This window comes from Salvelinus fontinalis, chromosome 30 (genome assembly GCF_029448725.1).
Source record: "Salvelinus fontinalis isolate EN_2023a chromosome 30, ASM2944872v1, whole genome shotgun sequence".
Classification (NCBI taxonomy): domain Eukaryota; kingdom Metazoa; phylum Chordata; class Actinopteri; order Salmoniformes; family Salmonidae; genus Salvelinus; species Salvelinus fontinalis.
In genome coordinates this window covers 24,125,749-24,143,823 of record NC_074694.1, presented here as the reverse complement: position 1 = coordinate 24,143,823, position 18,075 = coordinate 24,125,749, and the positions used below count along the sequence as shown (strand labels likewise).

At 43.6% G+C, this 18,075-nt stretch overlaps 3 protein-coding genes across 12 annotated transcripts in view; 1 reads left to right on the top strand and 2 right to left on the bottom strand.

The window, feature by feature from the left end:
- Positions 1–368: 368 nt before the first annotated feature.
- Positions 369–5,218, bottom strand: lsm12b (LSM12 homolog b). Its single transcript, XM_055890120.1, has 5 exons — positions 5,002–5,218; positions 2,536–2,669; positions 1,818–1,927; positions 1,157–1,283; positions 369–993 (listed from the first exon to the last, which is right to left on the bottom strand). Exons 1-5 carry the CDS (start codon positions 5,126–5,128, stop codon positions 901–903), a joined length of 591 nt encoding a protein of 196 aa, XP_055746095.1. The 5' UTR covers positions 5,129–5,218; the 3' UTR covers positions 369–900.
- Positions 5,219–5,481: 263 nt separating this feature from the next.
- On the top strand, positions 5,482–9,845 carry g6pc3 (glucose-6-phosphatase catalytic subunit 3). The gene is made up of 6 exons (XM_055890118.1): positions 5,482–5,837; positions 6,229–6,335; positions 6,531–6,621; positions 6,782–6,900; positions 7,118–7,259; positions 7,402–9,845. Exons 1-6 carry the CDS (start codon positions 5,620–5,622, stop codon positions 7,742–7,744), a joined length of 1,020 nt encoding a protein of 339 aa, XP_055746093.1. The 5' UTR covers positions 5,482–5,619; the 3' UTR covers positions 7,745–9,845.
- Positions 9,846–10,028: 183 nt separating this feature from the next.
- The window catches only part of tanc2b (tetratricopeptide repeat, ankyrin repeat and coiled-coil containing 2b), a 252,008-nt gene continuing 243,961 nt past the window's right edge, over positions 10,029–18,075 (bottom strand). For 9 of the 10 annotated variants that reach the window (XM_055890105.1, XM_055890110.1, XM_055890106.1 and 6 more), the window contains 5 exons: positions 17,438–17,467; positions 16,107–16,198; positions 15,687–15,833; positions 15,354–15,454; positions 10,029–15,141 (listed from right to left, as the gene is read on the bottom strand). In XM_055890105.1, coding sequence (XP_055746080.1) covers positions 12,810–15,141; positions 15,354–15,454; positions 15,687–15,833; positions 16,107–16,198; positions 17,438–17,467 — 2,702 coding nt within the window. In that variant the 3' untranslated portion in view covers positions 10,029–12,809. The remainder of the gene's footprint in view (positions 15,142–15,353; positions 15,455–15,686; positions 15,834–16,106; positions 16,199–17,437; positions 17,468–18,075) is intronic. The other variant, XM_055890107.1, reaches the window with a different exon arrangement.

The following is an 18,075-nucleotide window of genomic DNA, read 5'->3' as shown; positions in this document are numbered from 1 at the left end:
TTACTTATATGCCACTAACATGTTTTAGTTGGTGTATAATGGGTGGCTTGCCAGGTATGACTATGCACATTGAATACAGTCATGATTAAACGGTAGCCTACTGCAGCCTTGTGAAACCAGACCGATCTCGTGATAGCTCACATCCGGTTTCACTCCACGTGAAATTAAATGCGAGCGCAGTGGTCAGTCTGGTTTCACGAGGCTAGGCCTACTGCACTATTGAGTGACCATTCTTTTGCAGAGACAATTTGTGATATTCTACAATGTTCCATATACACCAAGTCATAGCAAAAATTAAAGTCCTACCAACAGAAAATAAATTATTTGTTTCCTTTTCTCGCAAAAAGCGATTCAAATTACAGTATTAGTCAGATTTTTGTTACTTTTATTTTAGAAAATGTATTTTTAAAGTGTGGCAGTTCAAGTCACATTTTGTTTAAAATACAGAAAACAGACAATTGTAGAACATGGATACAGCAAAAAGGAAATGACAGAAAATAAAGCTAACAAGCCTTTCTGACTGCTCTATTTTCTCTTTCTGAAGAAATGAAATTGAGGAGGGTGGATGGGGAGGACAATGAATGGATAGGAGGGGGGGGGGGGGACGATGATGAAGTTAGTTAAAGGAAACTATGGTTGCTTCATGGTTTAAATTATTTATAAAGTCTAATTTAAGATTAACTCTTTTCCTCTTTATTTTTTTGTTGTCTTTTTCATAAATGGTTTGATCTTCTGGAATACCAGGGCCCCTCAGCGCTGTATCTTCCTGGTCTCTGACACCGAGGGCAAGTAATGCCAACCTTGTCCGGCAGTGGGGACACACTACCAGCCGTGCAGCCTTCCTGTCCCCCGCCGTGTTGCCTACCCTGGCTGGCCGGACCCACGCTGCCCTGTACTGACTCAAGAAGATAAAGTGGTGTCCTTCTGTGTTTGCTGTGCTTGTGAACGTTGCACGGACTTCTGCCTTTCCACGTCTCTAAAATGTTTCTCAACCTACAGAGGAACAACAGGGGAAGAACACTTGATGCATGATCCAATTCTATATGCCATTGTATCAAAAGTTATTTGTAAGAAATAAAAGGGCAAATTACATTTAAACTGTATCATAATTCCACAATAATGACAGATGAAGTAGTAGTAGGTAGGTGATACTCACTATTTTGCGTACATGACTTAAAGCGCTTCCCTCTTTGCCTTTGCAGTTATCAGCCTGGTATGGTGGCGAAATTACAACATCGTCCATGACCAGTATGTTCTTCTCCTGCCATTTACAGTCTTTGATGCTACAGAACACATTAGATTAACATCTGGAAACATTTAACTGGTAAAACAGTCCTTGACCTTGAGCTGAGGAGTCAGGTCTATTTAAACAATGTGTTCTATTCTGATGTTTCTAAATAAAGCATGAAATCTCAATTGTAATAATTGTATTTATTTATGGTTGACCAATCACACCGGTATAAATTCTGCATCTGCATTGCGGGGAAAAACTGAGGTGTCGGATTAGATTGTTGTTCCCGCTTCTTGCCAATTTAAACTAAGCTTAAGAGCCAAATCAGGTCAAGACCTCAAACGTCACCTGCCTAAACGTAGCCAGTACGACTGAAAAAAGGCAATTCAGTAGGCCCATTTCCATGTACAATGAGGAAAATGGATCAATAAACTATTTTTTCCCTACTACTTGAATTTTGTCCTCAAATCAACTTGCCCATATTAGTTAGCCAGTAATTCTTAATCGTATCCTATTCCACCCACCGATTCTCTGCCCCTCAGGAATTAATCAAGTTCATTGAATATTTTTTTTTAAAGGCACTTACGTTTTGTGAATAGTCTGGAATAGCAGCTGGCCCTCCGCAGAAACCCCAGCACTGATTGCATAGGCTTGGGACAGCTTGTCCTCCTTCTCTGACCGTGCCCGATTGGCAAGCTGGGAAGAAGATGGCCGAGAGGAGAAAGTTAGGAGGGGATCTGGAGTAAAAGGCACTCAACCAACGTGCGTCGAGGTGCAATCACAAACTATAAGAGCATTTGAAGGGAATAGGCGTGAAACGCAACTCTCGCCCTCAATTGAAAACACAATTGACAACCTTGACCAGAAACATCAAATACAATTTTATTGGTCACATACACATGGTTAGCAGATGTTAATGCGAGTGTAGCGAAATGCTTGTGAGTAGCGAAATGCTTGTGAGATGAGAAAGTTGACAAGGAAGATTTAACAATGACTGACACAGATGGGTGGTTATTTGAGACGGGTGACAAATGTAGCTCATGTCATCATCATAAATAAACCCACACTGGGCCAGTTAATATTTAGTTTTCCAGACAAATAGACTAATCATACGCACTTTAAGAAGACACAAATAGAAATTTAGCAGACTACAAAAACTGTTCTGTTCTACCTGATAATGAATTGCATCAACCTGGTATCCCAGGTCTAAATCAGTCCTTGATTAGTGGGGAAGAACGTAAAAAAAAGCAGTGGAACTGGCTGAATTTGAGGGACCTACAGTATGACAGCAGATGAGGGCCTACCTTGCTAACATTCAGTGACGCTAGAGGAGGAAGAGTTTCAGTGCGGTCATTTATTATATCCACTTCAGAAACATAGGCTAAATTAATCAGGATGACGTCGTTGAGGTTTGGCTTCCCACTGGAGGGAGCACATTCTGGGAGGAACTGAAGTCAAGGTAAACAAATTGTAAAGGTAGTAAAATGCACACATGACAGTTGGTGTACTAGACTAGAGCATCAGTGACATTCAAAGAATCTCAAGACATGGATAAATATAGAGTTCACACTCTAGGTCTATACAAAAACACCCCATTATATCAAAGTTCCAGACGGCATACATCCATATACTGCTATAAAACTACCTGCGCAAGTATAAATTATAATGTGCAGGCGCATAGATGTCATGACATTTTAAGTTCATTGCTTTGGGCAGAGTAGGTATGCATAAAAAAATAAAATAAAACATTTCTAGAACTAACATTCGCACTCAACTTTTTTCTTACTAGCTCTGACTGCTGATAGCTACTTTTTATTAAGATGAATTCACTAACTGTAAGTCGCTCGGGGTAAGATTGTCTGCTAAATGACTAAAATGTAAGTGTAAAATGAAAATTGCACAACTGAGCATTTGGAAGGAATTGGCATGTCGCTCACGTGAGAGTCATGCCTATTCCTTCCAAATGCGCTTATGATTTTTCTGGGTTGCACCTCATCTCACGTTGGTTGAGCGCCTTCTACTCCTCTACAGGTATTTGACTGAGCAAGTATGACATCACCATCAGCAGCATTAGAATCTTTAACATTGAAATATGATGGCCTATTATCCCTATTAAAATGTAAAATATATCAGACAACATCAACACCATAGCTCACTGTAATAGAGTGGTAGACTGAGGAAGTCTCACTTGCCAGACGTATGGCACTCCACCAGCGGCTGTAGTAAGACACTGAGGTAAGGTTGGGGCAGGCCTATCAGTCAGTGGCAGTACTGTCAGTCAGCTGAAATGACAACCAAGGGCAATGCTGCCACCTGTAGTAGCCTGGATCAACATACACAAGTTGTAGCATGGCAATGAATGGCAGCAAGCATCCCAAAGAAGGTTGAGTCATGAATGGAACAGAATAAAAGAATGCACAACATAAGGCACTAAATGCAGAGATGGTGTGTCCTTCCACAACATAGGACCTAGCTTAGTATTGAACGTCTAGGCCTAAATACTGACAATACACACATTCTCCTGAAGGTATATCTACACCTCTGGATAGCTTGTAAAAATTGCCAGGAAACATGGCAAGATGCTGAACATCCCTCATCAGCGGTGTGGACTGGTCACTTCAATCATGACATCTAAACAAAACACAGATGCTATTCTATTCAGCTCTTCATCCACAAAACATTCAATCACATACTACAACAATGGCTTTAACCAAAAGGAATGAATTGCAACTGTGGTTAAATTTTTACTTGCTTTGTTCCTGATGGGGTCTTTATGGTCTGCCACTATTTGACACCAACCGGTTCTCTCCTACTCAATTCAAATGCTCTGTGGGTGCTAAATTACAGATCCAGTCTCAGTGGACTGATATAGCTAGCAGAAAAAATATAGTTGAATTGGCTAGCAATAGAAGCACGCATGTGACAACCTGTCACTGGAGTCCATGCAAGGTGGTCCCACGCCCACCCCGAGGAGTGTGGATTGAGAAGAGAAATATCCATAGCTTTTTCAGCTAGCTACTTGGGCCAAGGTGTATTGAAAAAACATAGTCGGCCAACATGATTAGCTTGTAAGTTAGCTAGCGTTATGCCGTTTCTGTCAGAATATGTAACGTCACTGACTTTGACAAATCAATCATGCCGTGATAGTTAGATTTGATGACTGACACTTACAAATATCAAACATAGAGACCGCGCCAAATGGTCCCGTAATATGTTGGCTATCTAAATCTAGCTAGCTAACATGCGCTACCTAGCTGCTAGTTAGCATAGAGGTGCAATGAAATTCAGTGTTGCCATTTTTTATTGATATGTATGCAATCAGTTAGGTGGTCTGTTTAAAAAAGCCTCTGCGATGATCAGTTGGCTAGCTAAGTTAACTATCTAGCAAGACTGTCACGCTAGCCAATATCAATTATACCATTTACAGTTAGTGAATCTGCCATGATGCCATGCCATACTGGATTCTGCCAAATAGTGATCCTAGTCGAGGATCAGCAGTTCTACCATGGATCACAACACATGTAAAAATAGCTAAGCACTCAGAGCAAAAAAACATCAACATTAACCAAATGTAATACAGATGCAGGAGCGTACGACTCGGACAAACCTAATGAATTGTATTACAATTTTTCATGGGGTACAAAGCTAGCTAAGCAATTCGGCTAACCACGGTACTACTAATTACGCCTGCGCGGATCACTATTTGACACATGCCCTTGCAGGCAAACAGGCCAATGATACAATGGCATCCTAAAATTGAGAAAGGATACTCAAAGTCAACATCTTGGACTGGTAATCGAAGGCCACCACCTCTCCTTGCAGACGCTGGCCCAAGCAAGTGAGACAAGAGACATGGCTTCCGACGCTAAAATACTCCCCCGGTCCAGGAGCCGCCATCTTCTCCGCCAGGAAACCGGAGCGCTAGTCGTACGTCAAATTAGTACGTGATGTCGTCACTTGGACGACTTCGGGGCGTGTCAAATCACGCAGTTACGTCCCATCTCACGATTGTTATTAATTCCACCGTTCTGTAGCTAGCTGGTATTTTAGCATTACATTAAGCATTTTACCAAGAATAGTATATTATAGGGTTTGCTCTCTAGAGTAAAAAAAAAAGAGAAAAAAAAAAAGGCACTCTCTTTCTGATTGGGAGGCATTGACTGATACCGATGGAACAGTTCCATGCAATTACCATTCCAATAGTTCGATGCCTACCATCAGAACATCAACATGCACCTGCAAAGTTTGTCCCATTCCTCCCCCTGTTGTCAGGATTCAGAAATGCTTCTGCTGCAAAATATTTCTGTCCCGACTATAACGCCATTAACCAGAATATCGTCACAATATCATCTTATTTGGATCCTTGATATTGTGTATTCACTTTAATTATGGAGGCCATACACACCCACGGTATTTGGATGGCTGAAGCACTTCAGCAAAGAACGAAGAGCCAAGACAAACTTTGGTTGATTGCCACTCACATTGGGGATCCCAAAGCTGCCTTCCTTCTCGTGTTCCCCTTGACTTACTTTCTCAACCGACGGACTGGATTTGCAGTTGTCTGGGTGGCTGCTATTTCGGAGTGGCTTAATCTAGTGTTCAAATGGTAAGAGTAACGTCTATTTGGTCCATTATGCTTTTAAACATGTTCAATTAACTTACCGGAAGTCTCGGCCCTATAGCTCTACTGTCCGATGAATGCTTGATAAACTCTAAGAAAATCAACTATTCTGATCTAAAGTCATTATTTTAAAAATCCAATGTTTCACTTACATTCTTTAACGCATAAACATTTATTTATGGTGAGCATATTACAAATACATCTCTGATATTTTATGCAACACGTTTGGATTCGTGGCATGTCCTTTTCTATTATCGGTCCGACTGTAAAACAAACGTCGGAACCTTAAAGAGTTGGAGGATGTTAGTATAAAGTCAAACATATTTTGACCTTCTGTGGTGTACATTTTGAATTTAGAATTTTAATTCCAATGCAGGATGCTCTTTGGTGAAAGGCCATTCTGGTGGATTGGAGAATCCCGTTTATTTGAGAAAAACCCTCCCAAACTCCAACAGTTTGCCTCAACTTGTGAAACAGGTCCAGGTTAGTTTGATTTAATACATTATTCCAAAAGCTTGTAATTCTCGTACATTTACAGCAACAAATCATCCAAATATTGTGCACATCATTTACTTGACCAGACAAACTGACTGTGAACTTACAACCATCGGTAATAATGTAATACCATAATAATAGCACCCTATTTTACCAGTGGCGTTATTCCTCTCCATCTCTCAGGCAGTCCATCTGGTCATGCAATGGTAACAGCAGCAGTGTGGTGGGTGATGGCCTCATCCCTGGGTTCTCTTCTATACTCCTACACACGCAGGTCTGACCATTCGTCAAATATATTTTCTATTTTAAATGCAGTCATTTTTTATTGACTAAGGCAATCTATATTGCAAAATCTGTGTGAGCATGTTTGACATGGTTATTAAATAACCATTTTCATTGTCCATATTTGTTTTTACCCCCCCAATCTATTTCAGCATGTTGCTATCAGCGGTTCCGTACGTGCTGTATCTGCTGGGGTTAGTGGCAGTTGGCTTCTCTCGCATCTTCATCCTGGCACACTTCCCCCATCAGGTCATAGCTGGCTCTTTGACAGGTCAGAATCTACCTGTACTGTCTTGCCGAACTTTATTCAGGGGGATGTAATCATTTGTTTTTTGTAGTGGGAGTTATGTTTGTACAATACTGTACTTGATGTGTATAACCTACTGTATCTAACTTATTCTAAGGTTAACAAAGTTTTGTTAGAATATTCTAGAATTCTAGAACATCATCTTCATTCTGAAGTGAGTGTCTCCAACTCTTTTCTTCAGGCTTCATTCTTGGGGTAGTTCTGAGCCGCCAGGTTCCAGAAGGTCGCCCTCTGGTGTTTTTTGTGAGTTCCAGCATTGGGCTACTCCTCAGTGCTTTCCTAATCCATTCAGGACTGACAAGGCTGGGCTTCGACTTGTCCTGGTGAGTCTAGTCTACCCAATGTTTTCCCATATCATAAAGAAAATAGGGAATGTGATTACGTCTATTTTAAAAGCAGCTTGCCTCAAAATAGCTATAGCTCTAATTGCATTTAATATAATTTTTTACATTTTCAATATCCAAGGTCCATTGCATTGGCTAAGAAGTGGTGCTCCCATTCAGAGTGGATTCGGCTGGACACAGCCCCGTTTTCCTCACTCACACGGGACTGTGGTGCTATACTGGGCCTGGGGCTGGCCCAGTACTGGAAACCAGGTGGGTACACTCTCCCTTGTGCTCCACGTGCCCTGTGTCTGGCCCTCTGCTCCATGGCTCTCTACCATGTCCACCGACTGCCTCTACCAATCCAACCACAGCCCCTCTTCTACTTCCTCTTCTTTATCAAGTTTACCATCGTACCCCAGGTGGTCATGATCTATGTACCTGGCTTTGTACACCTCCTTACACACAAAAAGAAAAATGATTAAAATGACACATTCCTCGGAAGTTCAACTCTGGACACTGAGAGAAAAGTTTCTTTAGGTACTTTTCTTTTCATACACACTCCTGTATAAATGGGGAAATTGATGGCAATATGGGTGTTGACTTCTAAGGAAGTTGTCAGACAAATGCTGAATGGCAATTTTTCTGCTGATGATTCAAGATTGTATCATGCCCATTTGCAGGATATACAGTTGAAGTTGGAAGTTTACATATACCTTAACCAAATACATTTAAACTCAGTTTTTCACAATTCCTGACATTTAATCCTAGCACTTTATTTCACCACTTTATTTTATGAATGTGAAATGTCAGAATAATAATGACAAATAATGATTATAAATAATGATTTATTTCAGCTTTTATTTCGTTCATCACATTCCCAGTGGGTCAGACGTTTACATACACTCAATTAGTATTTGGTAGCATTGCCTTTAAATTGTTTAACTTGGGTCAAACGTTTCGGGTAGCCTGGGTAGCCTGAGTTGGGTTTTTAGGCTTCCTTGCTCACACACGCTTTTTCAGTTCTGCCCATCCATTTTCTATAGGATTGAGGGGGGGGGGGCTTTGTGATGGCCACACCAATACCGTGACTTTGTTGTCCTTAAGCCATTTTGCCAAGCATACTTCCAAAGTTGTGGCGTCATTGTCCATTTGGAAGACCCATTTGCGACCAAGCTTTAACTTCCTGACTGATGTCTTGAGAGGTTGCTTCAATATATCCACATCATTTTCATTCCTCATTCCTTCCTCAAGTGCACCAGTCCCTCCTACAGCAAAGCACCCCCACAACATGACGCTGCCACCCCCGTGCTTCACAGTTGGGATGGTGTTCTTCGGCTTGCAAGCCTCCCCCTTTTTTCCTCCAAACATAATGATGGTTATTATGGCCAAATGGTTCTATTTTTGTTTCATCAGACCAGAGGACATTTCTCCAAAAAGTACTATCTTTGTCCCCATGTGCAGTTGCAAACCGTAGTCTGGCTTTTTTATGGTGGTTTTGGAGCAGTATGCTTCTTCCTTGCTGAGCGGCCTTTCAGGTTATGTCGATATAGGACTCGTTTTACTGTGGATATAGATACCTTTGTACCTGTTTTCTCCAGCATCTTCACAAGGTCCTTTGCTGTTGCTCTGGGATTGATATGCACCTTTCGCACCAAAGTACATTCATCTCTAGGAGACAGAACGTGTCTCCTTCCTGAGTGGTATGGCGGCTGTGTGGTCCCATGGTGTTTATACTTGCGTACTATTGTTTGTACAGATGAATGTGGTACCTTCAGGCATTTGGAAATTGCTCCCAAGGATGAACCAGACTTGTGGAGGTCTACAATATTTTTTCTGAGGTCTTGGCTGATTTCTTTTGATTTCCCCATGATGTCAAGCAAAGAGGCACTGAGTTTGAAGGTAGGCCTTGAAATACATCCACAGGTACACCTCCAAATGACTCAAATGATGTCATTTGGCCTATCAGAAGCTTCTAAAGCCATGACATAATTTTCTGGTATTTTCCAAGCTGTTTAAAGACACAGTGAACTTAATGTATGTAAACTTCTGACCAACTCGAATTGCGATACAGTTAATTATAAGTGAAATAATCTGTCTGTAAACAATTGTTGGGAAAATTACTTGTCATGCACGAAGTAGATGTCCTAACCGACTTGCCAAAACTATTGTTTTTTTAACAAGACATTTGTGGAGTGGTTGAAAAACGAGTTTTAATGACTCCAACCTAAGTGTATGTAAACTTCCGACTTCTTCAACTGTAGGCCAAATGTTTTTGGTGTTATTTTGTCTCAGCTTCTACTATGTGTCTGTTATTTCAAGCTATGTAACCAGCAGTGTAACCTTCTTCCTCCCTAGCTATGTAACCAGCAGTGTAACCTTCTCCTTCACATATGTATGCAATATCTCACTTTGCTTCGTTACAATTTGATTGACAAATGATCTGTAAGTAAAGGTAAATGGTGCCACATTCTGGTTAAACCTAATCAATTAATGAATGTTACAATCAAGTAGGCTATTGTGCTGTTCCCTCAGGCGGGAGTTGATGTTATGCTTGGCATGTAACATTAAAGAAATCAAAAATGACCTGACAATGAAAATGTAAGGATTACTGTATGCTACATAAGCAGCTATTCATATCATTCACCTGAAAGATCAAAGCAAATAAATGACATGCATGCAGGATGTTTTTCAGTTGGTAACCATTTATAAATGTTATTCTTCAATACATAGGTTTGACTGTACAGATTACAATCAGTTATCATGAGATAAAAACACACAATTTTTATTATTTTTAATTCAACTTATCACAGCGCTCTTAAAGCTCACATTTACAGACAGAAGAACTCTGCTCAGCAAGCAAATACAATAAAATAATAAAAATAGAACGCTTCAGAGTTTTGCGTTGTGTCTGGTTGGAGGGAAAGGAAAAGGATATTCAGGCACAACAGCTTCATTACTCTTATCCCAAATCACGAATGTATAACACAGGCCAGATTCAGGACACTATATGTGTTTCTGTTTGAGATCATGATTGGCGAAATAATCAAACATGCATCTGAATATTTACAACCAACTAATTTACAGAAAAAGTTGAAAAACAAAGTCTGTCAAAGTCCTTTTTGAAAGAATAGTACAATTCCTCTTACATACAGTAGGGTCTTAAATTTGTCCAAATGAGCTATACTGTGGGTTGGGAACCATTTGAATGGCAGACAAGACCCAAATGGAAGCTGTCCATGAAGCAGTGGCAACTGACTGAGCATTCAATCTGACTGAAGTACTTTCACACACCCATTGTTTTTATACTCTAACATGGCAAGTATAAAAATACATTAGTCATGAATACAACCTTTACATTTTTCTCTCCAGGACTTTCCCTTGACACTGAAGTTAAGTGCTTTGTCACTGGATTTGGGGCCATTTGATTGACTTTGTCAGTCAATAGGTTACACACACACACTATAATTGAATTGAACAGTAGCTATAAGGAAACTGCTAAATAGAAACATTTCCACTTGTGGTACGGATTAAAAAAAAAAAAAGCCATTTGTGTACGAGACCTGTCTGTCTATGAAGGGATCTGGGGTTGGGTTGAAGGGGATATACACATATTTATTCTTCATGTTGTCATTCATTACTTTGCAGATCAGAGTTCCTATGACAATGAATCATCAGTAATAATCCATTATCACTGGTCAGAAGAACTTCCACCTGACCTGACCTCCATTCATCCAAATTCAGTAACAATCACAACTAAAATAAAGTAATTAAAATACATAAAGTGCACCCTTAGTTAAGAACTTTACAGGCATTTAGTGCAGACATTTATGAATGAAAACTCAGTAAAAAAAATAAATAAAAATGATGCAGATACAAAAGAAAAATGTCTTTTAACAGTGGTGTCAAATCAAATTTTATTTGTCACATGCTTCGTAAACAACATGTGTAGACTAGCCGTGAAATGCTTACTTACGGGCCCTTCCCAACAATGCAGAGAGAAAAAATAGAAACAATAGAAATGTAATAACACGAGGAATACATACACAATGACTAACGATAACTTGGCTATATACACAGGGTACCAGTACCGAGTCAGTTTGTGTGTCTGCGTTCAATAGTTTTTAATTGCAAAGAAAACTTCAAATATTCCTCACATTATTATATTCTGTATATGATTTATGTTTTTTATATATACTTCTATTACCAGGAACTTCAGAAGGGGGACATCTCCAAACTTTGGTATTTGTATGACTTTCTCTGTCCTCAAACCAATGACAATGACCTATGCATAATAACAATGGATCAATGAAAAAATAAATATATTTCACAAAACTAAACCTCTTATACCCCTTTAAAACACTGCAAAGTTATCCTAGTTGGAAGAAAGACGAATAACATTCAACGAGTACAACGCAGCGTAATTATTAGGAGTAATTTATTGGTTGAACTATTCTCTAGAGGATGTTTGTAGAAGGCCATGGCAGTAACAATTGAACTTCAAATGAAAGGCAACGTTATGTGGTATGGTTGAGTGAAAATACCACAAATATAACATAACAATCCCAATATTTCGAAAATACGAAAATAACATTTGACATTGAGTAATTTAAAGTTTGTAAATGTCCCTCATCCCCTGCCGTAGTTGTGGGTGTTCATGTGCTTGTCGGGACTTCTTATTTCAGAGTTGAAATTATCATAAGTTATATGTGTAGAGCTTCATCTCGGATGATTCTGACACTTTCTAAGTTGGAAACGTATAATTTTTCTACAATGAGTTTCCAAGTCGGAAATATGAGAGTTTCCCTGGCCGACATGTCATGAGTGCAGCATAAATCTTCAAAACCTGTCGTTGCATGACTAGTAGGACGAAAGGCTAACAACAGGGCAAAACAGAAATAATACAATCCAAATGCAAGCTATGTTATGTTTTTATACGTATATACATTATATAGCTTAATAATAAATATTATACTTTTTTTCTCTAAGCACTGTCAAGTTGTAATTTCCATTTACAGTATTGAACATATTAGTATTGTATTACGGAGTCTAGCAACCTTGAATAAGAGCACACTTTGTATTTTAAGGATAAAAGATGGTAGATGGTTAGAGTCCACAGGTACAGTAAGGTAAGGGCCCCCAATTTCACTCTCACCACCCCACACAAGACCTCCCCACAGGTCTTGGGGAGGAAGTTGTGCCACACCCCACCCCTATAAAAGTGTCAGGACCTCTGACCCTGGGTGTGATCAGCACTGGCCCTGTCATCACCTTTCAATGTCATAACTTTCTATTTCGATGTGTGCAGAGTTGAAGTTTAACAACAAAATAGTACAATCTCTCACGTATTAGTATTTAGTATCTATGTACGACTAGACCTCTACCACCAGTGTGTGCCTATTGTAGACACTGCTTTCTGTGTGAGTGGGACTGTACTCTGTCTTTTTATTATGTGCTCCTCATCAATGTCAGACCAGCCCAACTCAACTTCCCCCCTCCCCCTTTCTTCCCCTCCCACTCACACGCCCAGATCGGCCGTGGACTGGACATTCACACATTCGACTCCACAAAAGGTCTCTTTGGTTTGATGGGGGAGGTGGGGCCCTGCCTAGAGTCACGGGAGATATCACGGGAGAGCTGTCGGTACATGTTGTCCTGGTAGGCCTGAGCTACGGGCAGAGTCCTGGCCACTTTCACGTCTGGATAGGTGGGCACCTGGCTCACCCTCTCCAGGATGTCCCCTCCTCCGCCCCGGGAGCCACCGTTGGCCAGCTTGCCCAGGGAGGACTGCTGCTGCTGGGGGTAGTAGTCCTCCTCCAGGAGTTGTCCGTTCTGGGCGTTGTTAGTCTTGTTGTAGTAGGCGATATTCCCCAGCGAGGTCGGGGGGCTGTAGGACGAGCCCTGCTGGATCAGCTGGCCAGGCGACGTGGGGCTGATGCCAGAGTCCATGGAGGTCATGGCCCAGGGCCGCTGGGACGAGGGCTGCAGGTACTGAGTCTGGTGAGTCCGCGCTGTCTTGTCTATGATACCCATGAAGGGCGTGGTCCGTGAGCGGGTGCCCTCACCCTGGTACAGCCCCCCACCACCTCCCTGGGCCGGCGAGATTGGGGAGATGTCATCGTTACAGGAGTGCTCGTACCCCTCGTAGCCCTCGTAGGCCACCTGCAACGGGATCTCCATCCCCTGGATGGAAGAGGAAGGCCTGAAGCCTGGGGCTAGATTACAGCTGGAGCCCCCCGTGGAGATGTTGTTGCTGGACGGGGAGAAGCGGAGGCCCACGCTCTGGGAGTGGATGAGGGGCCGCGGAGTGGACATGTGCGGTTTGATCTCCGGGGTAGTGGCACTGATGGGCCGCCTCACCATGTGGCCGATCTCTGGCGATCCCAGCTGGCACTGAGGCATGGCACTGTTCTGACGCTCCAGCTCGTGCTTGGCGACAGGGTAGTAGGCGGCCGACTGGCTGCGGATAATCTGGGGAGTCTGGCTATAGCGGACACCCCCCTGGAGCTGGCCTCCTTGTCCCCCCCCACTGCTGGCACGGTAGGCAGAGGAGGGGCGCTGGGTTAGCTCGTCCTTCATCAGGCCCTCTATGACCCCTCCTCTGCCCCCATGCTGACAGAGGGCCCCAGCTGAGAGGCTGGACTGGGGCATGGAGCGACCATCCAGGGAGGGCTGGTACATCAACCGGCTCTGGCTCTCCATCGGCACGTCCATGGAGCCCCCCTGGTAGCGCATGGGGTGGCCCATCTGGCCGTATGCATTGCTGGGCTGGTTGGTGCGAACAATCTGGGCCATGGAGGGCTGGAGACGCAGGCCCTGGTGGTGCAGGGAGTCCTGGTGGTGCAGGGAGACCTGGTGGTGTAGCTGGGCCTGGTGGTGCTGTTGGGAGACTTGGTGGTGCAGTTGGGCCTGGTGGTGCTGGTGTGTCTGGAGGGTGTCATGGTGCTGGGAGGCCTGGTGGTACAGGGAGGCCTGGTGGTGCAGGGAGGGCTGTGAGCTCAGCTGGAAGGACCTCTGGCTGCTCATCTTGGACAGGGGAGGCTGCTCCTGCTGGTAGCGCACCGGAGAGCCTGACTGGGACCTGTACAGACACACACTCTCCACCGGGGGGCTGGCTCTGTACTGGCTCTGTACCCCACCCCGACGCAGGGGGGAGAGCGGGGGGCTCTGGTATCCGTGGTCCATCCCCTGCCCCACTCCTCCATTGCCTCCCATGGGCGGGGGACTGAAGTGGTAGGTGGTCTGGTGGACCGGGGAGGTCTGCGGAGGGCTGTGTCGATAGTGGGAGTTGTGGTGCGTGGGGGAGAGGGAGGGGGGAGACGGTGGCTGGTAGTTCTGGCTGCCAGGGGAGGACATGGAGGTGGGGCTGGGGTGGCCATAGTCGTAAGCCTGGCCCATGGGGGAGCCCCCTGACAGGTAGGTCTGGTCCTGGTGATGGTAGGGGTGCTGGTGGTTCGTCGGAGAGAGAGGTGGGCTCTGGATGATAGGCAGACTGGAGGGGTTGGAGCGGGGCTCCCTCTCGAGGGCCAGACCCATAGAACCCATACTCCCCATAGACATGGCCTCTAGCTCCTGCTCCAGATAGTCCTCGTCCTCAAACAGATCCTGGACCGGCTCCATGTCCTCCAGCCGAGGCTCCGGGGGAGGGGGGAGCTCCAGGGGGAGGGGGAGGGAGGACAGGGACATCTCCTCCTCCTCTCCCTCCTCTGGGGGAGGCGATGGGGGAGGAGATGGGGGAGGCTCCAGCTTCTGTGCATCCTCCTCCTCCTGGGTGAGCTGTCGACACTCCTCCTCTACTCGCTGCAGGAGGCGCTGGATCTCACAGTGGTTGGGGCTCTGCTTCATGGCTTCATTCAGGTCCTCCAAGGCCTCAGGGAACTGTCTACAAATCCAGACAAGAAGGAAAGATACGACAGGGTTGGAAATGAGGGAAGGTTTTTAAAACACTGCTGTGAAAATGAACACATTTTAATTAATTGGTCAAAAAAGAAGGAAAACTTTTATGAGAGGCTGAAGAAGATAAGAGGGTGAAGCGGAGTATGTCAACTATTCTACAGTAGATGGATATCAGGGATGTGCAGGGGAAATAAATACCTGCTACTACGCTTGGCACGTGCTCTGGCATAGTATGCTTCGTATGATTTTGGTTTCAATTCAAGCGCCTTTGTAGCAAACTCTTCAGCCATACCAAAGTCCTGAGAGCAATAACATGTGATCCATGAGTCAGATACTTACAGAATATTACTGAGGTAAAACAGAGGTAATGTTATAGGTACAGTACTATAATGCTCATCACCTATACTTTTACCATACTTTACACTATTACATATAGATAATATACTATAGATGGCCCATGGGGTTCTTGTCAAAAGTAGGGCACAAGGGTGCCATTTGTGATGCATCCATGGTCAGAGCCCGCCAACTCACGTTCATTTTTCTCCGACATCGGGACAGATTGAGGAAGATGGACACTTTGAGCTCCCTGAAAGTCTTGAGGTCCTCACTGAAGCCTTCACGGGGGAACTTTTTGAGGGCGTACTGATACCGCTGTGCTGCCTCCTTCACTTTCCCTTTCTTTTGAACACACCGACACACACAACATGTTATTCATACAAGACAGGCAACATATAGGTCTTATTGATCATTAAAACAAAAAAAGTTGTATAGCACTTGAGGATAAATACATCTGTAAAAGTGTAAAAAATATATATAATCACAGTTTGATTAGATAACATTTTATTTCATTGATGTATAGATATATTTTCTTTCTTATACAGTATGTATTAATATTTTTCATCAATAGTTGACTGTCCTTCCTCAGATTCGGATAGGGCCTCTTGATCTCACTTTATAGAAGCTGTCTCCCTCCTCAATCAGCTTGCTCAGTAGGATGATCATGATGTCGGGTTTGGAGGTAGCCATGGCCCATGTGGCTGGACCTGAAGAACACAGGATGAGAAATAAAGGAGTGAGAGAAGCAGGGAAAGATAAAAGAAAAGGAATGTAGGAGTTGTTTTTGAGTCACAGTAAACACACAACAACTGACAAGAACAACAAACAAAATGGCAGGAATGACAGAGATAGGCAGACGTCTGTCCGCTGCAGAGAAAATTAAGCTATTCTCTTTCTAAAGTCTATTGCTCTAGGTAGAGGAGTACACTGTATTGTAGGGACAATATCCCAGCCAAAAGGGTAGAAATATGAAAGATTGCAAAATACAAAAATTATGCGGCTGGTAAAGACTGAGTCACTCCCAATCTAATTGTCTTACATCAGGTGGCTTCACTCCTACGCGACGCTCGTCCCTCAACCGCCAGTCAGTGCAGGCGGAATCATCGTGCTATCTGACGCAAGACAATTAACCTAACTAGGATAGCTCTCTGCAGAAAGCAACACTTGAAACTCATTTACACAGAGACTAGAGAGATGAGTACAAGGTTGGTGGGTTTCTTGCATGACGAAAAGACTCATAGCAGTTAGGCAAGCAGGACACAGCAGAGCTCTGCAGACCAGGGCAAGGGTGTGGCAACGGTAGAGGAAGTAGTTAGGAACAGGACTTCTGACTGGCCTAGCTGACACTGAGGAACATTTCAGAAGGATGAACAATGCACAGTAGAATCATCTGAACTGTGGATAGTGGAGAAAAGGCATTACAGACGCATGCAGTTCCCCTGGTGATCATTACCAAGTGAAGGTATAGGAGGCGTTCATCATGCATCTGTGAGATGGAAATAAGAAAACACCTTGATACAATGTAGTATGCTGGAGGCTGGGCATGCTGTCATATGATAACCAACAGGAATATGAACATCTACCTCTAAATAAAACCAGTCCAAGTAATAGTTAGGACGGCATTCAATCTGATCGCGGATTATAGGCATTGCAGCTTTTAAAGGCAAATTATGACTGAGCCAACATATGCAGTGTATACAGTGAATGGGATCTCCACGAATGCGGGAACATTGCCTTTAAAAGCTGCAATGCCTATAATCCACAATCGGATTGAAAACCGGCCTCAGTGATAATAGTAATACCTGAGTGTTATTTCTCAGTATGGGGTTTGCAGCTAAGCTGGCCTGCTGACACTTAGACCATAACGACACAGAGACAACACAGAAAGAGGAGATAGGGCAGTCAAAATGCCTGCTGGGGTGAGATGTCGACAGCCTTGGGATTACCTCTGGGCCGACTGGGCAGCGTCTGACATCCTGGTACCGCAGAGAGATCAAGGGGGAGGGGGAGAGGTCATGAGCGAGGGAGGAAGTGAGTGTTGGGGGGGGCGGAGAGCAGCGGGCCAGAGTAATCAAAGAAGAAAAAACAGAAAAAGGTGCGTGGGAGAGAGGACAAGTGGAAAAAAACAGAAAGAGAAAAAGGAGGTGGTGGAAGATGAAGAGTGAGAGAAGGAACAGAAAAAAGCAGCAGTGAGAAGCGGGGCTAAGTGCCCCAGCAGAAAGAAAGAGACACAGGAAGAAAAAAAACATACTGCCAGTGCTAACCACCTGTCGAGAGAGAGAAAGAACGAGAGAGTAGAGAGAGAGATAGAAAGAAAGAACTATAGATAAAGAAAGAACAAGGGAGAAAGAAAGAAAGAACCAGAGAGCTGAGAGAGAGGAAGAGACCGAGCGACAACATGAAAGAGAAAGAATACAGGAGACACGGTAACAGTAGAACAACAAAGACAGATATAAAGACCTGAGGAGTGACTAGCCAGAGAGAACAGAGAAAAGCTGCAGTACGGTACAGCAGCAGGGTGGGGGGGACATAGAGTAGCAGTGGGGGTTTAGCTGTTAGCTCAGCTCCAAAGAGACTTCTGGTC